The following is a 24,934-nucleotide window of genomic DNA, read 5'->3' as shown; positions in this document are numbered from 1 at the left end:
TACTATCTAGCCCTTTATAGAAAAAAGTTGGCTGACCTCTGATGTAGATAAATACCACTGGGAAAGGGCGGGGGTGAAGAATGAGATATTTTTGATTTATAACTAAGGCTAGCCTCTGGCTCTGATTTTGGGGCTTTATATGTTTTAATGCTGGGGAAGAAAGGAATGGTAAGGAAAGGGAATAGGGTAAAAAGAAACACAGCAGCAGCTGATTCTTGACTCATTTTGATTTGCCAAATATTTTATATCATTTGATTAGGTTGTTTAAAAAAACGTCTAGCATCAGACTCATTTTCAGGAAACTAAAACTAAGGCTCAAGTTCTGCTGACACTGAATGCTGGAGTTGGACCTGAATCCCAAATCAGACTGCAATCCAGGACCTTTCATCTTGCACATATCGTAAGTGAGCACATACGGTCCCTTTCCTCACTTTCCTTTCTTCTTAACTCACTATTTTTTCTCTGTGCAGCAAATATATTTTCTTTCTAGTCCCAGTTTTAAAAGTAAAAGATGCCAGGTAATACTTGCTTCCAGTTTTCAGTATTCTTCAATGAGTGCTAATACTAGTTAGATAGTTGATGTTATTATCCCACAAATAGTGGAATATCAGCTTTTCAGCTGGTTTACAATTGTGGTGGAATGTTTCTCCCAAACTCTTCCCCTTCCTCCACATGGGGAAAGTGGGTGTGTAAATTGGGATGATGGAATAGTATATGGCAAACTATTCCATACAGAGATAAAACTCAAGGCTTTGGTTTCACAGGCACATTCTTTCATTTGTATAGCACTTCATGGTTTGGAAAGTGCTTTCACATATATTCTCTGGTTTAATCCACACCTGCCTTGAAGCAGATGCTGTTGGTGCCACACAAATATCTGTCAGTACTTATATTCTCTTGCAGGCATTTGGCTTTCTACTGGAAACACTCACAGCTCTCTGTGTGAGGGTGTTCTCTGGCTGGAGCATTCTTGGCCCAACCAGGTGAGCTAGAATGCTGGGGAGTTATTTTCCCAGGGACAGCCCTCAACCAGTGATGGACAGGAGTTGTTGGATAGATACCTCCATTTCCTTGCCTTTGGAAAGGACCACTAAGTGCTGGAATTGAATGTGGACTAAAGTCAGATTGGAATTCAGGCTTCCCCTGTCTTGTCGAGGGTCCAAGTGGGATTGAGATCAAGTTGTCCCAGTGGTGCCCTTCCTTGCTTTCATGCCAGGCCAGGAGCACCAAGGAATCAGCACCCTCCTGGGAGCAGCCTTCAATCAATGCCAGATGGGAGTTGGTATATATATGCCCCAGCCTCCTTACTCCTTCAGTAGGATAATTATGAGCCATGTGTTCTACACTGGCTTCTGGAGTTCCCCAATGGGATTGAGCTCCAGTTGCCCACAGTGGAAACTTGCCTGATAACATTCCCATTATTGCCTCCTTGTCTCCCCATCTCACTTATGCACACCCCCAACCACCATTTCCTGGGATCATCTTCCACATAAACCACTTGCACACAAATTCTTATCTTGGGGTCTATTTCTGGGGAACCCAGCCTAAGACAGCACCTAAGAGACGAATATTGCTCTTATTCCAATTTTATGTATGAAAGCAAGGAGGCACTGCAAATCCAAGTGACTTGTCCAAGGCAAACAACCAGTGGAAGAGTTGCAGTACACATCTGAATCTTCTGATTGGGACTGAGCTTTCCAAGACAACTTACTCAAGGACTGTTGAAATTACAGGGTCATATGGTCATGTGCAAAATTTTAACCTTTCTGTGTTTCATTAGGAATCATGGAATAGAAAGTAAACTAAGAAATCTGGTGGTTTGGGGATCCAAAGAGGAGTCAACGGATTCCTTCATGTCACTTATCAAGGGTAAACAGAGCTTGGGCAGAACTTGTGAGCACCTGGAGAACGTAGCTTACCCCCTGTACAATGAAACATTTTCTTTCTAACCAGGAAAATGGGCAATAAGTTGTCTAATGCAGAGAAACAAAAACATAGAATACTTAGGAGAAATATGGAAGAAAACGAAATGCCTGTAGGAGTTGGGTCATGGGTTACTAGGCTTTGAAGAGTTTTAGTAGAAGCTTCTCAGATACAATTTGGAGGACTGAATTAGAGAGGTACATTTTTTTGTGGTACAGATGGTCCTGTAAACCAAAGTGATAGAGCTGGGCAATGCACTCACAGGGTAAACACAAAAGGGAATCAATTAGCACAAGGTTATGCTAATCTTTTACTTACCACATGTATAGTGGTAAGTAAAAGGAAGTTTGAAAAGGAAAAGGTTATGCTAATCTTTTACTTACCACATGTATAGTGGTAAGTGAAAGAAAGTTTGAAAAGGAAAGAGATGATCAAGGCATTCATACTTATACCAAGTGAAAGGGATAAATATATAAATGGGCTTTTCCCTGAGGTCTGTGTAATTTGTCATGAGTGGTGAATGTTCTAAATAAACCAAGAGGAATTAGGGATCATGCCTAAGAAACTCCAGATTATAAGGCTTTGGTGGAATGATCGCAAAAATGGTCCTGATTTTTATCCCTCTCTGTATCCACACTCTTTGTATGACTTCACAGCTCCTTCCACAACCTTGAAGTCTACGCCGGCCTTGTGACTTGGCTTGGCCAATAGAATATGGCAGAAGTGATGTTGTGCCATTTCTGGGCCTAGACCTCAAAATATCTTGTGTGCTGCTGTTCTCTTTCCTGAAACCCTGCTGTTGCCTCATGAGAAACAGCTTGGACTAGCCTGCTGGAGGATGAGAGACCACATGGAGCAGAGCTGAGTGAATCCAATCCTCCCAACTGAGGCCTCAGGCATGTAAGAAAGCACAGCCAAAATCAGCAAAATCACGAAGCAGGCCCACAACTGACTGTATGTGGACACATGAGTGAGCCCACCCAGCCTAGCTCAGAGCAGCAGAACCGTCCAGCCAACCCATAGACTCATAAGCAAAAATAAATATTTATTGCTGTAGGCCACTGAGGGCTTGTGGTTGTTTGTTACACAGCATTATTATGGCAATAGGTAACTGATACAGGCACTTTGGGCCAAATTTAGTACATGAGGACTTTCAGGTTGTGGGTCCTCAGGCAGTAGAGTTGAAGAAAATATGTAAGTTTCTCCCATCTCCATATATACAGTCTGCTTCAACCATTCACTCTCAGCATCAGGTGGGAGTGGCGGGGAGAAGAGAATAGCCTTACTATATTTCAATCATTAGTACCAGTCACACAAGGACCTACTATTTTAATATTGGCACTGTGTGTGTGATGTAATGATTTTTCCCTTGGGGGTTTACGAATGAAGCAGGGATTCATAAACAATCATTTCACTGTATGAAGAAATGAAAACGACAAGGACAACGTGAAAGAGCATACACTTGGGAGAAAGAATTATTTACCTTTATGTTCCAGTTTGGAAGTTAGTGCTTTCCTTTGGACCAGAACCAGGCCGAATTCACCTGCTTCATTCACCTTAGGGACTAATAAAGAATACTTGGTCAGTTAAGAAAAAAAACCTTAAAGCCCACATACTCAGAAGGTATGAATCAAATGACCAAACAAAGAAGGTTAGATCATGTATTCTAATTACAGAATATATTAGAGCAGCGTTTCCCTAACATTTCCAAATAATTCGCATTGGATCCAGTTTCCTCATCTAAAACATCTTTTCCAGACATTTCCTTGGGTAAACTAAGCATCTACACTCTTGATACATCCCTTCATACTAGGTTTTGGAAATATGTTTTTTTTTCTTTTTTTGAGATTTTTCACTCTCTATTAAGGCAGAGAATGTCACCGGATGCTAGTTCTTGGATGGGTGGGCCTGTGTCTACTTTTCCTTTGGTTAAATCCATCTGGCATTTGTATATATGACCACCAGTCACAGAGCCGAGACTAGACAAGGCAAAATATAGAGGGAGCAACAAATGCCCATCCAGAATGAATGGGAAAGTCTCAGTGTAGAGATGCAGGGTGGGTTAATATGGAAACCCTCCTGGGGGGACTGAGCCTTATGGTGGGTTCTGCACAGCAACCAGTGAAAAGGGAGTTACGGCAGTTCTCTAGTTCACATAGAAAACTTAAGCTCCACTATAAAATTTGTCCTCCTACATTTGTCGATTTTGGCTTTTAAAATCATAACCACACAACTGTGAGGTTCCATTTTCATAGACTAGGCCTGTAAAAGTGCCTTCAAGAAATAAAAAGGTAGAGCTTAGCAGATCCATGTGGTGAGCCTCTCTTTGATTTGGGGGCATGCCTCATGGAGAGCTGGGCAGTCAAACCACTGCCCTTGCAGGACTAGCAGGCTTCCTTGGCTGGAAGCTAGAAGAGAAGGTCTGTGTCAAATAGGAAACCCCCCAAGTAGGGGAACAGGACTTCCCCTCCTTGGTCCCTAGAGCAGCAGGTTTGATTGGGTATTTGCAGAAGGTGTTCGTTTCTAGACTTTACAGAGAATGTTGCTTCTCAGGACTTAAGACCCAACCCATTTTACTTAAGCTGTGAAACCGGCTTTTTGTCTTCTTTCATTTGCCAGGAGAAATTGCAATTCATTTTTCATAAAACATATAAAATAAAAATAACACTCACAAAACACATCTCCTCGCAGGCTTCGCTCCTCTATGTCATTCTTCAGGGCTTTCTCTTCTCTTTTCTCATCCTCAAGCCCCTCTTTCATTTTCTCTTCATTCCCTTTTTTACCTCCATGAGAGTTCCCACCTCTGGAAACTATCTCTTCATAGTTGAAGGGCTGCAAGTTCACCTTAGGGGTAGGAGTCCTGGTGGGTTCTGGGGTAACATTTTTAATTTTTACCTTCTTTTTCATGCTGTTTTTGTGAGCAAGCAACTTTTTGATTCTGTCTTTGATGGTACCAGGTGCTCTGAGGACTTCCTTCACAGAATTTTCAGGGATAGCTAAAACAAATAAGAGGCAACATGTTCCAAATTGGCAGATAATTAAATTACTCACAAAATGGAGCATTTAAAAAGTGTTAAAGTGTAGTAAGTGAATGCTTCCAGAATGAACCCACATGAGGCTCTACTATTTGATAAATTAGGAAGAACTATATTTGTATTGTTTTAAGCAGTTCCACTGTTATGGTAGTTATCTTAATTACCTTTTGTTGCTTTTGTTTTGCTTCGGAGACCACTTTAGTGAAACACTTACTACTACCCAGTTGGGCTACAGATCCCAAAGACATGGATTTGCCATGTTCGTCTAATATTTCTGCTTTCATTGTGGTATTCTTCAAAAACTGGTATTGTCCTGATAGCCCTATAGATTTGTCCAAATTTGATATTCAAAAATTAACAGCTACAGCATTAGGTTGAACCATATAAATTGCTAATAATGGACCATTTGTGACCTACAAAAATGGTGACTTATGGTGCAATATACACATACCCAATTTTCTTTCTCTCTTCTCTCTCCCCTTTGAATTTTTTTCACCTCAGTCAACCATTATCTAAAGCTAAATGAGTTTATTTATTAAATATTTCAGAGAGGCTTCTATACTTACTATTTTTCATTCGTTTTCTATTTCCCACCACAAAAGTAAATTACTTTAAAAATGTACCTCTAGATCAATTCTTCTTATCCCTCAGTGGACTAATGACCCTTGGAGGAAAAATGTTGGTGTCGAAGAACTCAACAGGTACAAAAAAGTTCATTTAGTCCAGGACTCTTGTCTTGTCGATGAGGCAACTGGGTGTTAAGTGACTTGCCCAAAGACACTCATCATGTTAGGGACGGAGCTAAGATTTGGCAGTAGAGCATATGAATGACTGTTTTTCTTTTCTTTTCTTTTCTTTTTTTTTTTTTTTTTTGAGACAGAGTTTCACTCTTGTCACCCAGGCTGGAGTGCAGTGGCACGATCTCGGCTCACTGCAACCTCCCCCTCCTGGGTTGCAGTGATTCTCCTGCGTCAGCCTCCCCAGTATCTGGGATTACAGGTGCGTGCCACCACACCTGGCTAATTTTTGTATTTTTAGTAGAGACGGGGTTTCACCATGTTGGCCAGGCTAGTCTCGAACCCCTGACCTGAGGTGATCCACCCGCCTCGGCCTCCCAAAGTGTTGGGATTACAGGTGTGAGCCACCATGCCTGGCCATGAATGACTCTTTTTCCCAGTCCTATTTCTATGATAGATTTATTTCTGCTTTAAGATTAAAGTTACTTTTCTCTAGACTGTTTCAAATTCCTTGAGATCTATAATTCAAAGATATATGTCTCCTTTTCAGGGATATACTCATGATAATTCAGAATATCCAATTGATGTAAAGAAGTAATTAATTTTTTAAAAATTAAATACACTGATATTTGAAATCAAATATATTGTCTCACTATAAAATATCTAGGCATGTACTAATCTAAGACTAAGCAAGAAAGGGTCTAATAACACCTCAGTCAATTCACTTAATTCTATTATTTGAACATAGTTTAGAGAGAAGTGAAACAATGGAGTAGACATTAATTTTGATGCCTAAAAAGAGTACTATAAAAAATTGGAGTGGGATTTTATTAGAATATTTTTCTTAACAATGTTTTAACCTCTTCTCCTGCTTTGTTCCTTCTCCATCATTTGGCTGATTCAATCTATATCAAAGTAGTAGAAAAATAAACAAGCAGAAGTCCACAATATTTGGGGTAACCAAACGGGGGAAAAATGCTTTGAAAATATGTATGCTCTTAATTAATAATTGCTTTTACTTTGGAATCAAAAGAGCAACATTTTTCTTTTCAATGAAATATTCTAGTTATTTATCATTGTGACAGCCTGACTATAGGTACAAAACCAACAAGTACTAATACAAGTAATGCATCATTACTCATTTTCCTGACCTTCGGATAGCCTGTTTCAGCTACTTTGCCAGAGGTTGCATGTTAAGTTATGACCGTAATGTGTGATCATATATAGACCTTCCTCTGGAGGCCCCACTGTAATTCTATCCATGGTCGACTGCATCTTTCTCCAGTACCTGGCAAGAAAAATTAACAGGAAACCCCTATTCCCTGCAAATTTCCTTTTTGCAATCAGTAACATAAAACTAAAGACCTTTAATAAATAATGAGGAAAGGGTTTCAACTCACACCAGGCAAACCTAAACATCTGCTTTCAGTTTCTGCTTTGAAGTTTCAAATGTTCCTATTGAAAAGAAACAAAAACTAAAACATCATAATCTTGATAGTGTTGACAATTTCATTCTCTTAGTATGTAAACAGAAAGCTGGGCAAGGATAAAAATGCACTTTAATGATATGCATATGCATAAGTAGATTTGGATTTATCTAGGTATTGCTGTTTCAAATTTGACATTCTGATGGTTTTCTCTTAAAGATTTATTGATTATTGCATCATCTTTTTGAGAATATAAAAATGTGGGAGGGGCCAGGCATGGTGGCTCACGCCTGTAATCCCAGCACTTTGGGAGGCCAAGGCAGGCGGATCACTTGAGGTCAGGTGTTTGAGACCAGCCTGGCCAACATACACAGTGAAACACCGTCTCTACTAAAAATACAAAAATTAGCTGGGAGTGGTGGCAGGTGCCTGTAATCCCAGCTACTCAGGAGGCTGAGGCAGGAGAATTGCTTGAACCCAGGAAACAGAGGTTGCAGTGAGCTGGGATCATGCCACTACTCTCCAGCCTAGGCAACAGAGTGAGACTCCATCTCAAAAAAAAAGAAAAAAAAATATGGAGGGAGTTGCAGTAGGAGGGTCTTTGGCACATTTGGGGAACTCAGATATAAAACTTAGGAATTTCAAAGTCTTCAGGTTCACAGGCCAGTTTTTTGTAAAGTTGACAATTTCTCTTGGGAGGTATTTGAGATTTCTCCAAACACCCATGTTGTCAAACACTTCTATCAACCTGAAAACCCTAATTTTAATTTCATATCTTTGCAATAAAACTTTATAGAAGATCACTCTTAGGTGAGAATATCTTACCCAGGAGGAATATGACTTTGACATTCATTCAACTGTGCTTAGTTCATTAGATGACCTATCATCTGGGAGGAGAAAAGTTCTACTAATCTGAGCTTTGGACACAGTCCTGGAAGAAGAAGCTTAATCACAGATGAAGAATGTATTCCAGCATGGGACCCAGGAAACAGGAAGGGGCTAGGACAGAACAAAAGATGAGCCAAGAGAGTTTGCTGAGGAGGGCAAACTCTGTGAGTTCTCCATCACAGAGGATCAACCAATTGGTCATGAACACACCCGTCCTGTGTTTAAGCACATAATCCTGAAGCCCATTTTCCTGAGTTTGACTCCTAGCTCCCACATCTTCTAGCCATATGTCCTCAAATGAATAATTAACTTCTCTTTGCCTCAGTCTCTCCATTTATAAAATTGGGATAAGAACAGATTTTTTTGGGAGGCTTAAATGGGTGAACATGCATTGATTACTAAGATTAGTGCTTGGCACACACTCAGCATGTGTGCTATTATTTTTAGCATTCATGACCAGAATGTTTAAAATCTTTTCCAGAGTTAGAAAAATTCCCAGGCCATACCTCCAAATTTCTAATGTTTATAATTGAAGAAAAAAAATGGGGATGGCTTGGTTGTAGCAAAACCCATATTCTTGAATACACACTCTACAAACTGAATTAAGCCACCAGCATATTTTTAGTGACTAAAGAAGCTGCTTTTCAACAGAAATGATTGTTGAATTTTGGTAATGAGGGCTTTGTCACTATTACTCCTACTCCTAGCACATACTTATTGAGCATTTCATATATTCTGGGCTGGTGCTAAGCTCTTTAGATGGACGCTCACTTATTCTGTGTGAATAAATTTAATCATCAAAACAAAATTAAGGGCTAGATACTATCATCCCTATTTTGCAGGTGTGGAAACTGAGGCACTGAAAGGTTGAATAATTTGTTCTCACTCCACAGGTAGTAGGCTAGCAAGTCAGGAATCAAGCTAAGGTAATACGATTCCAGAAGCTGTGCTCCTCGTAAGCCAATGACAGTTTCCTTTCCTAAGTTGACTGTTACTCCCCAAATTGAGTATTATCTGGGTTTTGATTTTCTTAGAATGAGGTGTAGCTGCTGTCAAATCAAGACCAAATTATCTGGCAGTATATTATTAATACTCATATTAGAACAGTGGAACATATACACATCTACATTTAGGGTGCTTCTTCCTTTAGGTACAGAGAGTGGGTTAGGATAATCTAACTCTTTTTCCATATTGCAATGTAGAGTCTGAAATTTTCAAAACAATGAACTTAATAAAAGTTGCTACATCAATGCCATATATATGACATATATATATATGTATATATTTATGGAGATGAAGTCTCGCTCGGTTGCCCAGGCTGGAGTGTAGTGGTACGATCTCAGCTCACTGCAATCTCTGCCTCCTGGCTTCAAGCAATTCTCCTACCTCAGCCTCCCGAGTAGCTGGGACTACAGGCGCACACCACCATGCCTGGCTAATTTTTTGTATTTTAGTAGAGGCGGGGTTTTACCGTGTTGCCCAGGCTGGTCTTGCACCCCTGAGCTCAGGCAATCCACCCGCCTCGGCCTCCCAAAGTGCTAGGATTACAGGCATGAGCTACTGCGCCCGGCCTATGCCCTAGATTATATAATAGCAATTTATGTGCATACAAATGTATTTGTAATATAACATTTTATAATGTTTTATAATGCTGAATGCTAACTAGATGCAATTCTCTCATTTTTGTTTTTATGACTCTTGTATGTACATAAGCGTGGATTTTGGCCTGGCCAGCCGCCCCATCCGGGAGGTGGGGGGCAGCCCCTGCCCGGCCAGCCGCCCCGTCTGGGAGGTGGGGGGCGCCTCTGCCCGGCTGCCCCGTCTGGGAAGTGAGGAGCCCCTCTGCCCGGCCGCCACCCCGTCTGGGAGGTGTACCCAACAGCTCATTGAGAACGGGCCATGATGATGATGGCGGTTTTGTCGAATAGAAAAGGGGGAAATGTGGGGAAAAGCAAGAGAGATCAGATTGTTGCTGTGTCTGTGCAGAAAGAAGTAGACATAGGAGACTCCATTTTGTTCTGTACTAAGAAAAATTCTTCTGCCTTGGGATGCTGTTAATCTATAACCTTACCCCCAACCCCGTGCTCTCTGAAACATGTGCTGTGTCCACTCAGGGTTAAATGGATTAAGGGCGGTGCAAGATGTGCTTTGTTAAACAGATGCTTGAAGGCAGCATGCTCGTTAAGAGTCATCACCACTCCCTAATCTCAAGTACCCAGGGACACAAACACTGCGGAAGGCCACAGGGTCCTCTGCCTAGGAAAACCAGAGACCTTTGTTCACATGTTTATCTGCTGACCTTCCCTGCACTATTGTCCTATGACCCTGCCAAATCCCCCTCTCCGAGAAACACCCAAGAATGATCAATAAACACTAAAAAAATTAAAAAAAAAAGAGTGGATTTTGGGGCATCCTTCTTTAAGCAATGAATGTTAAGACCTTGTTAAGATGAATTTTCAATAGTAACATGGCTGTTTATTTTATGGAGAATTAAAGCAAAATGAAAAGGGTTGGACAAGTAATATAGTAAATGACCCAAAGATAGTTTTTTCCTTTAAATAAACATTCCAGTGAAAGACTAAAGAAATAATTTAGCTGCAGAATGGATAACTAAATGCATAATTTTCAGATATTGAATAGAACAGTGTGATGAATTTGAGGTTTCAAAGAATAAAGACAAATTTCTTTTATCCCAAAATAAAGTTGGATGGTCCAAGAAAAACAGACATTTTCTTGACACAAGAAATGTTTGTGTTGATGTGGGATTTACAATTTCAAAGCACTGAGTTACAATATAGAAAACACAGGCTGCAAACAACCATCTAATTGCATGCTTAAAGATGTTGCCTTCATTTGAACATTAATAATACATTGCGGTTTAAGGGGATCAAATGACGAGGAAGAAAGATGGCTCCAGGTTTACTCTGGGCCTTCGATTACCCTCTAGGGGTAGGAGAGTGAGTATGCGGGGGTGAGTTGCCCACTTATTGAAACAAATGCTTTCCTGAGGTGTCTTTTTTTGTATGCACAACATTTTCGTATTTACCTTTGTGAAATTTCAGAGTGGGTGGCCCTTCACAAACAGCTGATTGAAATGATACTAATAACAATAACAATCACAGCTAACTTTAATGAGCATCTACTATGTGGTCCCGCTAAACTAAGCTCTCTCTCTATATTACCTCATTTAAACCTCACAATGAACCTCTGTGAGACATATTTGTCTTAGTGTGGGTTCCTCTAAGCAGAGCCTGAGACAAGGATTTGGGTGCAGATGACTTATTTGGAAGGTGATTCCAGGAGGCAGAAACTGGGGAGAGGAGACAGTGAGACAGGAAGGGAGAAAAGCCAAAAGATGGTGCTTAGATGGACAGGTAATCTCTGTGGGTAAGTGGGGCTCAGTCCTGCTGGGGACATCTGGGAGCCAATGCAGAACACACCTCAGAACTGTCCCACCCCGTGAAGTGGAAGCTGGAGACTCCTGTCAGAGAGAGCACTGCTAGAGATATGCATGCAACTGTCTACCCTACCTCAGTAGGATTAGGGAACTCCAAGGGACCGTGGACTGGCCCATTACGAGAACCCACCACAGTACTACCATAAACCCCATTTTGAATAGGAGGAAACTGAGCTTAGAGAGGTTAAGAAATTTGCTAAAGGTCACAGCCAGCATAGGGCAGAGCTAAGATTTAAATTCAGGCCTTCCCAACCTGGAATGTGCATGTTCAAATTTGGTGGCATAAAGGAGCTTTGAGCACAGGTCCCTTGGGCACTCATCCAATATGGAAAGCTGATTTATTCAGTCTCCTCTCTGGGGGCCTCCCAAGGTTATGGTGTCCTTCCCCCCAACCTACCTATGCACAGCCCTGCCTGGGCAGCCAATCTCTCTCTCTGAATCAAGTTTCAGAAGGACATCATTGGATACTTCTATCTAGAGGGATAGAAACCATGGCATCCAGTTGCTGGACATTAAGTGGTCCTTTAATACCATCTCCAGCCCAATGCAGGAATCCGTCTCAGAGCCCCCAGCCTGCAAGCCAGGGGCAGTGGAATGTCCCTACTCCATGGGGCTCCCTGCTCCACTCTTCAATACCTAGCAGCCATTTTTAAGAGAGAATGTAACCTCCACCCACTGGACTTAGTTTGCTTGAGAAAGCCACTTTTATTTCATATTTCTTAAAGTATTTACAGGCACAATTTATGCTTTTCCATACTATATTTCCCAGACTAAATGCTGCCCTGTTCTTTTGGCAGTTCTTCACAGAATTTGATTTCCAGACTCATTTTCTTTGGTTATATTCTTTTATACATACTCTTGTCCAGTGGTGCTCAACAATAGCCCACTGGGGTACTGTGAACCTTTTATGGGTGTGGCGCTGAATGTCTAGCATGGTACATATAGTTTATTTTTGTATGACTGAGTAGATACTGTTACAGTCATTTGCATCATTGGGAGCATTGGCCAGATGGGTGTATGGAATGTGACGTAAGTTAGGGTACACCTTGCAGCCATATTTATTGAACATGCGGGAACTCTGCTAAGGGGTATATAAGAGAGTTGAATCAGGGCAGTCAACAAGTCTAGTCACACTATGAGCTAGTGCTAAAAGGGTCATGACCAGAGGGATAAACCTGGATGACTTTATTTATTTATTTATTTTTTAATTTTTTGAGATGGAGTCTTACTCTGTTGCCCAGGCTGGAGTGCAGTGGTGCGATCTCGGCTCACTGAAACCTCTGCCTCCCAGGTTCAAGCAATTCTTGTGCCTCAGCCTCCTGAGTAGTTGGGATTAAAGACGTGCACCACCACGCCTGGCTAATTTTTTTGTATTTTTAGTAGGGACAGGGTTTCACGATGTTGGCCAGGCTGGTCTTGAACTCCTGACCTTAGGTGATCTGCCCACCTGGGCCTCCCAAAGTGCTAGGATTACAGGTGTGAGCTGCCACACCCAGCCGAACGTGGCTGACTTTAAACATTGTAAGATATTGTTAGGGAAGTGATTGCGCTGTAATCATAGCTGCCTTGCCTTGGAAGACATTCCTGGTATTCACCAAGATTTCTAGTTTTCTTCTCTTTTGGGGCACACAGCAAGTTTATTATTATTTTTGTCCCTTGAAGTTAGATACTTCCAAGCTGAATAAACTAACAGCTGGTGCATGATTGTTCATGCTTCTTTCTCTGCTGTGACAAACCTTAAGGCCTTGAATTGAGACCATGGTACCATAAAATGATGGGGACTCTGTCAGCCTGTGTCCTTAAGTGACTTTATTGAGAAGAAACCCCCGAAAAATTCTCTTTGGACATATTACATGAGTGAGAAATAAACCTTTATTGTTGCTGTAGTTATTAATAGCAGTGACATTTTATTGTTAGATGTCTGGTTTATAAATTTAAAGTTTTAACAAAAAGTATTAAATAATTCACCAGCAAGAACAATGGAACTCTCTGCTATATACATTAAAACAAGTGGATCCAGCGTTGAGGATGACAGATAAAGTAATCATACTTTAATGAAGATCAGCTTTGTCATACTTTGTTTTGGTTGTGCATTCTGGAAAACGTCCGGATTCACTTGGTTAAAAAACCTTTGTGGTTTTAAGCCACCGTTATTTTAGGTTTGCTTGTTACTGCAGCATAACTCAGTCTATCCTGATAGATACATTTGCTCAGTGTCTTTTGTCCTTAAATGTTATGTTCAGTATCTGAAGTATGTCATGGCCAGAAAGATATTAAGTACCCTTGCTCTTCTTTAAGTTTAGTGCCTACAACTTCAGTGAGTATTGGAGATGTGGTCCAATTAGCAAAGAAGAAAAGGCTGAGGCAGAGAGTTAAATACTGCACACACACACAGAGTGAGAGTAAGGGAGAGGGAGAAGGAGAGGAAGACAAAGAAAGGAGAGAAATAGAGGGAGGAAGGAGATATGGGGAGAATGCTTCATTGGGAATAGCTAAGACACCATGACCAAATGCTACTTACCAGAACACCGAAGTCCATTGCCTTTATATCCCTGCTTGCATTTACACTTGAAGGACCCTTGGGTATTGAAGCAATTGGCATGGTGGCTGCACGTATGGCTATCCATAGTACATTCATTTATATCTAAAAAAGAACATTCCAGTGAACGACTCTGTGGTACAGGGCTTGCTGAAAGACTCACCCTTACACTTGATCAACTGTAGGGCCCAGCACTAAACACCCCTGACAAACCAAGCATTGCCTGAGAACTGAGAGGTGTTCAGAACTGCAGGCTCATTGGCCAGCAGCCCTGGCTCTGTTTGCTGCCTGGTATGTAGGGAGTGTTTGCTGCTTCCCTCCCCCACAGCAATTTAATCTCCTGCTTATCAATGCTATTGAAATCTGTAAGATGTTTAGGTTTTTCTCTTAACTTTTTCCTCTAACTTAGAACTAAATAACTATATCAGAAAATCAGTTCTATATTCAGAAGGTCTTGAAACTCCTAACAAACAAAGGCAAGATCAACTAGGAACCGTTGACATCATCTAACTTATAGGCACAGGCATTTTGTTCTAAGACTGCCAGGAGAAAGGGTCAGGCTGGCCTGAGCTTGTCTGCTGGGTTTAGAGGAGGAAAATTTGCCAAGTTCCACCCAAGTGAGAGGTTTGTTTGCCGTATTCTCCACCCCATTTTCTATCTATGCATTTGTAGACATATATGTGCAAAATAGCCTGTTGGTTTTAATTTAGCCACAAAGCTGAGCTCAGATGCTAATCTCGGTCACTTTTAAAGTCTCAAAGATTTGTTTCCTTTTGAAGCTTTCCATGTGAATTCCACCCTGTTCTGTGGAACCTCCCCTTAGGTATCAGGAAACAGGATTAAACTCTGTAACACAGCATCATAGGATTACTGGGCTGGTTTGGTCTGCAGGAGGGCATGGGGTCCAAGTCCACGAGAAATATGGATTTTACGATCCTCTCTAGGATGGACTTTGTGTTTGAAATTTGAGGGAAGAGTTGTAGAGGCTTCACAAGATGGTTCGAAACCCAGCAATTGTGTGTTGCCCCAACATGATTACACAAGACGTGTCCTGGGAAGCCCTGAGTATAGGGTTGAAAGAAATCCTATTTTTTCTCAACTATTAGCCTTCCATGTCATGCATATAGCTTTGTTACACGTGTTATGGGCAGAGAAATCCAAAGAGAGCCCGAATTTCCCTTCACTATAGGGCAGGCCCCATCCTACATTATATAAAGGGCAATGGGAATGCATCCAAGGTCTCTCCAAATACCCCACCTCACTTGTTCATGGAGGCCTGAAATTCATTCACTAAGGAATAAAATATTTATTTCATATAGATTAGGGCAATAGCTGACTGGTACCAGAATCTTATCAGAGAGCAATTTTGGTAACTGTGGAAAGGGAACATTATATTTGGAGCTTGAACTATGAAAGGGCTGAAAGAGGGGAAAGGAAAGAGCATAGGCCTTCATGTCTCTCATACATTTCTCTAAAGCCACCCCTGATGGAGACTGTTATAAACAGATCACTGAGATCAAGATTAGATAGACCTTGTTATTCTTCCTTTTACCAAATATAAATACTGCTTTATTGTTCCGATTTTTAGATGTGTAACTGGAGATAGAACAAAAAATATAAACAAAACAAAAAGCCAAATTAAAGAGAGTCCCACCAGAATCATCTCGAGATAATCGTTTCCACAAGAGAGCTATATTCCTTACTTTAAATCTTTATTGACCTAGCTTTATAATTGATGTCATTGGAATTCCCTAAATGCCAGACACCTAAAAAAATAACCTTTCCTTATTGTTAAGCTGGTCAGCACAGTAGATTGTTCAACTAATAGCTTGAATTGACATCAAAATATCTGCAGAGAAGGCTCAAAGGTTTGGTGGGGACAGGAAAAAAAGGAAAAGTTGCCATCGAATCTTACCTATACAGTCATATCGTCCACTGATATATTGCAGTTCGAAACCAATGTGACATTTGCAGTAGTAGCTTCCAAATGTGTTCACACATCTTCGATTGTAGGGACAGATGACTTTACCAGAGGCACATTCATCAATATCTAGGGTGTAAAAACCAGAAGGTGTCCGTGATAGCAAGAAAAGTAGCCACATACATGCACGCACGCACACTCACAGCATGCACCATGCATGCACATGCGCAGTTTCTTTATCTGGGAAACTGATAATAGTATACTGGTGCCAACATCATATCCTCTGGCAAGTGTTCTAGATCCCCCAGGCACACACACACAGCTCTTCACTTTATGTATTTATATTATTTTATACCTTTTTAAGATGCATTATCTTTCCATAATGTCATTACTTACATTTACATCTTCTGTTAGGCCCTGGCTGTTCTCAGGCAGGGAGCATGTGTCTGACACTTGGTACCTATACATTACGTGTGTGCTGAGTGAATATTTTCTCCAGCTGAGTGAATATTGTATATTGTATAACATATACAATTTTTGAAACTAGAGTCAGATAGCTACACTTTAAGTAAACCAAACACACAGACTTTTACAATTTGCATTTTACAAAATAACTATTTCATGAGTAAGACTGTCCAAGGCCCCTGCAATATTGACTCACAGAAATGTGGTTGTGAAGGCATGCACTTATGCATAAATTGTGGGTCAGGTGTAATTATGTAATGATGTAATTTTAGCCAACAATAGGTGTGTTGTTCCTTTTCTACCATTGAGAGTCAGGTTACAGAGGGGCTGACAGCTATGCTGACCAATCCACTAAGACTCAGGCTTGGTTTAACTTTCAGATGTCAAATCAAATAGATGTTAGTTTGTTCTTCTGAACCTGGCTTAAACCGGCAAGTTGATGTTGTCTTACTATTTCCCTTGCAATCTTTTTTTTTTTTTTTTTTTTTTTTTTTTGAGACAAGGCCTGGTCTGTCACCCATGCTGGAGCATAGCAGAACAATCATGGCTCACTACAGCCACAAACTCCCCAGGCTCAAGTGATCCTCCCACCTCAGCCTCCTGAGTAGCTGGGACTACAAAGCATGTGCCACCATGCCTGGCTATTTTTTATTATTATTTTTTTGTAGAAATGGGGTCTCCCTATGTTGCTCAGGCTGGTCTCAAACTCCTGAGTCCAAGCTATCCTCCCACCTCAGCCTCTAGCATAGCTGGGACTACAGGTGCACATCACCACGCCCGGCTATTTTTAACAAAAGTTTTTTATAGAGATGGAGTCTTGCTATATTGCCCAGGCTGGCCTCTTGCATTTTCCAAATAATAAATAAGTGTTGGGTTGAACAAAATTATTTTTGGTGATCATTTTCATGCACATCACCTTTCCCTTCCAATAAAAATGGCACCCAACAACTCAGAGTTGGGTGGAAATTTGGATTCAGTTTGGTCAATAATTAGCCTTGTCATATAAATCTTATTATACTAAAAAGTAGTAAATCCTGTGAACCTAATTAAATCTTTGATTATTCTCAGAGTAGAGACAAAATTTTAATTTACATGTATATTTTTAAAAAGTATTTAACTAATTTAGGATCCATTTGGCTGAGCTTTCTAAATGCAGTTTTTTTTACATTATGTATAGTTAGGATAAATAAACATCTAGCACCTTGACTGAAAAATATTTCTATTGTAGTGAAGAAGATTATGAAATCATACTGATATGTGCTTCTTTAAATCACAGATTAAGAACTCTTTCAACATTCTGATTTGGTTTGACATCCCTCATTAATGCTAAGTGCTCACTTACTCTAAATATTATGTATATTAGGTGCAATGTAATTAAGTGTTATGAGTATATACAATTTGATGGCAATTTGATGGTTGAACATAATTCAAATCCACAAAGGAACCAAAGCACAAAGTGAAAAAAGTGTTGCTTCAGTCACTGAGGGTGCCCTGTGGGTGCTCCATCCATAGCTCCTCAGCACTCAAGTTTCCATACCTGCCAAAGGCTGCTTGCTGCACCTACAACATTGTGCTTTGCTCCCGACCCAGGCTAGGCTGGGAGTGCTGGGGGGTCATGTCCCAGAGCAGCCTCCCATCAATGAAGGGCAGAAGTTGGTGGATGAATATCCAGCACCCCTGCCCGAGAGGGAAAATTCAGGGGCAGCTTCTCTCTGCCTCCCAGAGGTGCCCCCAGCTCATTTAACCTGCTCATCAGATTCACCCAACACTGGTGCCTTCGTTTCCCTGGGTTACTTCCCTACTCCTCAACCAGAATCTTACTCATAAGATTCTGGTACCAGTCAGCTATTGTCCTAATCTATGTGAAATAAATATTTTATTCCTTAGTGAATGAATTTCAGGCTGGGATTTCAGGCTGGGATCACCTCCCAAATCAACTACTTGCTCAGAGTCAGCTTCTGTGGAACCCAAAACTAAGACACAAAATAAGACAAAGGAGAACAAGAGAGGAAAGTTCTAAGCCAATGAATTTGACTAAATTCAAAGTTATAAACAAATAATTTTTATGTTCCCTTAATTAATATTATGGACTTAATCTGCTCATTTTCTCCAGTTAAATTAATTATACTTAGTTCATATAACTTGGAGCAAGTTTTAAAGACAACATGAAATTTATTACATGCTAATGTAAATTATACAGAAGGTGTATACTATTTTCAATAATGTTATATCTAAAAAATAAGTAAATATAGTTTTTCCAGAAAATATTAGCTAGAACCCAGAATAAAACCCAATGGTCCTTAGGACCTTACTCATTAAATGACAAAATATAAGTAGTGGAGTTTATATTGGATGGTAATTTAAATAAAATGTACATAGTAAATATACTAAAATTATCCCTTTTCTACTATGGCATTAAGGCAATACAAAATAATAGAAAAATGTGTTTTTTAGCATCCCAAAGTATGTTTAGAGCATATGTGGCTAAAAGTATCTCAGAAACTGATATAAATCTGTACTTTTAGAAGTTTCCAATGTCTAGTCAACAAGCTGATTGTGATGAATGAAAAAAGATTCAGTAAAAGGGGAGTCAAGGGAGGAGAAGGAGGAGTAGAGGTGATTCCTGCTGTTGTACCTAGACAGTCTCTTCCATTTGGGGCCAGGCGGAGTCCTGAGGATGGACACAGGCACTGTGGCCCTTCTTCTGTGTCTTCACAGCCATGCTGACAGTTTATCATGGCACATGTCCTAGAGTCTGAAAAAGTAGACAAGGATTAGCCTTTCTCTCTTGAGATGATAAAAAGAACTTACTAAGAAACTATCACCAAATTCTGGGCCATTGAATGGAACACATTGCATGGCATTATAGGACAAGTTTCATTGTCTGAGTCCCAAATGGAGAGCCAAAAGGGATCAGTAGGGGTGGCATCTTGGTGGCCCTGGGACTGAATCCTACTCATGGTCTGCTTTCTTGGCCACTTCACTGAATTTGACTGTCTTTAGGCAGAGCATGCACCCCTCAAACTGTATCACTTTCTCCACTTGTGTGTGCTCTAGCCACTCTTTTATGTCACCTGGCTGGCCTCAGTAGGTTGAAATGCAACTGCTGATGGAGATTATCAACCTGAGTAATCAGGGTAAAAGAATGTACTCTGGAGATCTCTCCATACATATCTAGCCTCAGTGAGAGTCACTTAAGTCACAAGACTCGATCTTTTAGGTGACTGAACTAAAACGTGTGGCAGATATAGCTGATCAGCTATCTGAAAGCCATTCTGGACTCTTCTCTTGCCATTCCCAGCACTGAGGCTTTTCCCAGCTTTCCTTCAGCAAGGAGTGGCCATATGATGCAGTGTGGCCAAAGAGATACAAAAATAAGTCCACTGGAGGGAGTGGGGCTTCTGGAAAAGATATTACTGCATGATAAAAAGAGACAGGCATGAAAGAGGCATTGGTTCATTGGCATCACCCATACCCACTTAGTTTTGTCTATTTTCCATGTGTGTGTGATGTCTGGAGCTAGGGCAGCCATATTGTAACTATGAGGCCACAAGTGTGAGAGTAAAATCAATACTCTGAGGATGACAGAGATGGACTTCTTCTTGAGCTGCTCTGGAACTGCTTGCCTTCAGCTTTTAAAGTAAATGAGACAATTTACTTGGCTTTTTTGTCACTTGTTGCTAAATATAACTTATCTCACACAAATGCATTTTCATAGCAGCAGTCCAGTATGTGTGGATTAGAAATGCAGGGGGGCTAAGAAACTCATATGGTTTCAGCCCAATGTCCATAACAGAGAGGCATGGTGAATGTACTCCCTCCCTCCATCCCCCTCCAGAACATGCCAATCACCCAGCTGGACAAAAGAGACCCAAGGGGCCAGGTGGAATCCAATCAGCATCCAGGAGAGAGTTCTAGGGCTATCTGGACCCTTTGAGCTATAAACAGGGAGGCACAGGTAACCCCTAGATATACAGAAAGAGACCCAATGTATTGTAACAAATATCTACCTATGATTATATTACTCCTTTATTCTTTCATCTTTTCTCTTTAGTTGTCTTCTTTTAAAATTAATCTTCAAAATTAACCTAATTCTATCTTTCCATTTGAGGAAAGATATCTTTTTTGGCACTGACTGGGTTTTCATGGAATGTTTCAGAAACATCCATTAGCGTACATCTTTTTTGAAATTTTAAGTGATTACTATAAAAGCCTGGATAGTGGTTCCCTTTAGGGAGGGGTGGGAGGAGGAGGTTCTGGCAGAGTTCTATTTGGTGATGATTACAAGGGTGCTTGCCTTATAAGAATTCATTAAACTATGCATTTGTTTCCTGTGAGTTTCTGTTTAATTTATAATAATAAGGATTTTTTAAAAAGGCCCTTCCAATGCCCATTTTCAAATGCTTGCTTGCTAGCAGAAGATCTAAGTGACTGGTGGTGTTGGGACACTTTGCCAAGGAGGAGCCCATGCACTAGGCAAGATTTTATAATCTCGGGAAAACCCAGGATGGGCTGGGGAGTCTGTGCAACTCCGCAACCACAGGAAGCTGGCTGAAGGCACAGGCTCTGGGTTTGTTGGGGGCTGCAAGGCAGAGGAAAGAAAGATGGAGAGAGAAAAGGGGAGAAGGGAAGGCAGGCAGGGAGGGTGGGTTTCCCTTTCAACTGGAACATAAAACCTGAAAAGCCTTCCCTCTCAATAAATGAATGGGTATAGACTCTCACTCTCCCACAGGACATGGGTTTTTCTTTATCACAGAAGGGCTTTTCTTTCAAGGAATGTGAGTAAGTCGGAATGTATTTCCAACAAGTATCACTAATCTTTGGTAGTGGGGCAAGGGGCGTGAGAAAGTTAGCTGGTGGGAAGAATTGATGTTCCGAGAAGGAATTTAAATGTATCACTTCCCTAAAACAATCTGCTTATTTTGTTCAACGTGCTTATTTTCATGAGGAAACTCAACAGGGCTTTGCATATATATATAGATGCAGATATAGATATATAACTTATTTTTCTCCTAGTTTGCCTTTTTATTTATAAAGTAAGCATCCAGAATAGGCAAATCCCTAGAGAAGGAAGGCAGATTTGTAGTTGCCAGGGGCTGGAGCAGGGGGAGTGGGGAGTGACTGGGTCTGGTTTCCTTTTGGAGTGATGAAGATCTTCTGGAACTCGATAGGGGTGATGGTTGTACAACATTGTGAATGTACTAAAAGCCACTGAATTGTTCACTTGAAATTTAAAATAATGTGAATTTCACGTTATTTTACCACTTTTTTTTTTTCTGAGATTACAGGTGCCCTACCATGCCCAGCTAATTTTTGTATTTTTTTTTTTTTTTAGTAGAGACAGGGTTTCGTCATGTTGGCCAGGCTGGTCTTGAACTCCTGACCTCAGGTGGTCCACCTGCCTCAGCCTCCCAAAGTGTTGGAATTACAGGTGTGAGCCACCGTGCCCAATCAGCACTTACTTTTTTAAAAAAATTATGGAAGCTGGGCATGGTGGCTCACGCCTGTAATCCCAAGACTTTGAGAGGCCGAAGTGGGTGGATCACCTGAGGTCAAGAGTTTGAGACCAGCCTGACCAACACGAAGAAACCCCATCTCTACTAAAAATACAAAAAGTAGCCAGTCGTGGTGGCATGTGCCTATAGTCCCAGCTAGTTGGGAGGCTGAGGCAGGAGAATCGCTTGAACTCAGGAGGCAGAAGTTGCAGTGAGCTGAGATTGCACCACTGCACTCCAGCCTGGGTGACAGAGCGAGACTCTGTCTCAAAAAAAAAAAAAAAAAAAGAAGAAAGAAAGAAAGAAGGAAAGAAAGGAAAGAAAAGAAAGAAAGAAACAAGTGCCACAAAACATTTTAGCTGGGGGCAATATTAGAGATTTTTTAAAAAATCACTGAAGTCAGCTTTTCCCCAAGCATCAAATGGCAAAAGCCAAGCCTTAAACATTGACTGAGATCAGCCTGGCTGTTGAAACTTACTCACACACGTAGCATCTGGCATGAGCATGTGGCCACTGAGGCAAAAGCACTTGTAGCTTCCGTGTGTATTCACACATCTGTGTTGGCATGGCCGGGGTTTCATTCCACACTCATTCACATCTGCAGGGACATTTAGAAAACAGGGAAAGGTGAACTGAATCAGGAAACTTCCAGATGGGGAATATTAGACCCCAGTCTTGGAAAGGACAACTGGGTTAGCTTCCCTGAACACCACCACTTACCCACCTTCTCTCTGACCATCAAATTCCATTTTAAAGGATTGGCGACAATGTGTAGCAAATGGAATAATTATACACCACTGGAAGGAATGTAAATTGGTACAACACTTTGGAAAACTGCTTGGCAGAATCTACTAGAGCTATATTTAGACATACTCATGACCTGGAAATTCCAGTCCTGGGAATATACCCAACAGAAATATAGATTTTTGCCCACCAAAAAAACCCCTACATACTAAAATGCTCATAATAGCATGATACTAGATAGCCCCAAACTAGAAGTAATCCAAACACCTCCCAACAGAAGAATAGATAAATGACTTGTATATTCACACAATGGAATACTATACAGCAATGAAACTGAACAAATGACAACTATAGGCAACAATGGATGAATCTCACAAACATGATATTGAGTGGAAGCTGGATATAAACGTGTATATACTGTATGAGTCCATTTATATACAGTTAAAAAAATAAGCACAGCTAATCTGTGATATAAGAGGTCAAGATATGGTTCTCTCACTGGCAGTGGAAGTGACTGGAAGGTGTGTAAGGGAGTCTTCTGAAGGGCCAAGTTTCTGGCTTTTGATCTAGATACTAGTGACATGGGCATTTAGAAAAATTCATCGAGCCATACATTTGTTATATATGCACAATTCTATGTGTATACTACTTGAACAATAATTTAGAAATAGATAATTTATATATTTCTGCCTTTCATGCTATCCCAAGCAGCCGCTGACATAGGCTGACAGCACAGCCTCCTGTCAATTATTATTTTGGCTGGCCCCTGCACTGGCCAAATTGCCTTGGCTCACGTTCCTCTAGAGGGAGCCCTGTCAGACAGCTCTTAGTGGTGACGTTGGAGGACAATATTTAATCCTAAGTAAAGATGTTCACAGGATGACATTTGGGCTGGATGATTAAAAAAAATATATATATATATATATATGAATTATATATATGTGAATTATATAGGAAATATATATATGAATTATATATATGTGAATTATATATATATGAAATATATACATATGACATTCACAGGATGTTAAGTGATAAAAGAAGGTTACAAAACTCTGTGTACAGATCATTCCAAAATTGGTTTAAAAAATACATAGGAAAAGAAAAGCCTAGGAGGGTATGCTCTAAATGCGACTAATGGTTATCTTCAGGTGGTAGGATCGAGGGTGACTTTCTTCTCTGTGCTTTTGTGTTTTCTAAAACAACAACAACAACAACTTAAGAATAAGTAACATTTTTATTAAAATAAAAAATGACACAGAAGGAAAATAAAACTTTAAAAAGGATTATCTGTAGAGGATGTTGCCTTTGGAAATGTGGTCATGTGAGGGTTTCATATCTTAACTCTACCAGGGAACATACAGAGAGGAAAAAAACAAACAAATTCCATGGAAGGCAAAAGGTCAGCATGGTAACAGATTCTTGAAAATAAGGAGCTGCTTTCATCTCTGAAAATATCCTTATATGGGGATTTTCCAACGCCCTAGCTGGACATTTGAAACCCTCTTCTCCACTGCCTATCCCCTTTACCCTACCATCTCCCTCATAGAACCTAACCTCTTCAAATGGGGAAACTGAAAAATGCTGATTGGACATAACGGGAAACCCAGGAATATCCCATAGCTTGGCCCTAACTCTGAGGTGACTCACTCATTTCTTGGAAGAGTGTTTTGGGAAAGACATGAGTTGAGGGCTGAGGCCTGTCACCATTAATGGATGTACGTGGACTTTGATCAGGCTGCCACAGGGCAGGGAGGCTGTGGGAAGAAGACAGACTGCCTCAAAACTTGATCCAACTGGACCACTCCCTCAACGTTAATATTTTGCTGGGACTTTAAAACTAGCATGGAAAATATTGTCTCTATTCCAAATCTCTTGAGACAGTATCTTGGTTCAGAATCCAAAACATACGGAAAACCAAGTTTTCTGCTGTAAAACCTCTGGTGAAGGGTATAGCTGAATTATTACTTATGAAAGCATGATTTTTTTTTTGAGATGGAGTCTTGCTCTGTTGCCCAGGCTGCAGTGCAGTGGCGCGATCTCGGCTCACTGCAACCTCCACCTCCCAGGTTCATGTGATTCTCCTGCCTCAGCCTCCCGAGTAGCTAGGATTACAGGCATGCACCACCACGCCTGGCTAATTTTTGTATTTTTAGCAGAGATGGGGTTTTGCCATGTTGGCCAGGCTGGTCTCAAACTCTTGACCTCAGGTGATCCACCCACCTCAGCCTCCCTAAGTGCTGGAATTACAGGTGTGAGCCACTGTGCCCACCCTGAATGCACGATTCTCGAAGCACCTCTCT

General features: G+C 40.8%; 1 protein-coding gene across 2 annotated transcripts in view; it reads right to left on the bottom strand.

The window, feature by feature from the left end:
• Positions 1 to 24,934, bottom strand: part of EGFL6 (EGF like domain multiple 6) — a 63,761-nt gene that overhangs the window by 10,939 nt on the left and 27,888 nt on the right. For both annotated transcript variants that reach the window (XM_004063804.5, XM_019019816.4), the window contains exons 4-9: positions 22,366 to 22,485; positions 19,028 to 19,147; positions 15,922 to 16,056; positions 13,989 to 14,111; positions 4,596 to 4,919; positions 3,407 to 3,487 (exon numbers count right to left, since the gene is read on the bottom strand). In XM_004063804.5, the coding sequence (XP_004063852.2) occupies positions 3,407 to 3,487; positions 4,596 to 4,919; positions 13,989 to 14,111; positions 15,922 to 16,056; positions 19,028 to 19,147; positions 22,366 to 22,485 (903 nt within the window). The remainder of the gene's footprint in view (positions 1 to 3,406; positions 3,488 to 4,595; positions 4,920 to 13,988; positions 14,112 to 15,921; positions 16,057 to 19,027; positions 19,148 to 22,365; positions 22,486 to 24,934) is intronic.

Source organism: Gorilla gorilla, chromosome X (assembly GCF_029281585.2).
Source record: "Gorilla gorilla gorilla isolate KB3781 chromosome X, NHGRI_mGorGor1-v2.1_pri, whole genome shotgun sequence".
Classification (NCBI taxonomy): domain Eukaryota; kingdom Metazoa; phylum Chordata; class Mammalia; order Primates; family Hominidae; genus Gorilla; species Gorilla gorilla.
This window is presented reverse-complemented; position numbering and strand designations above follow the sequence as displayed.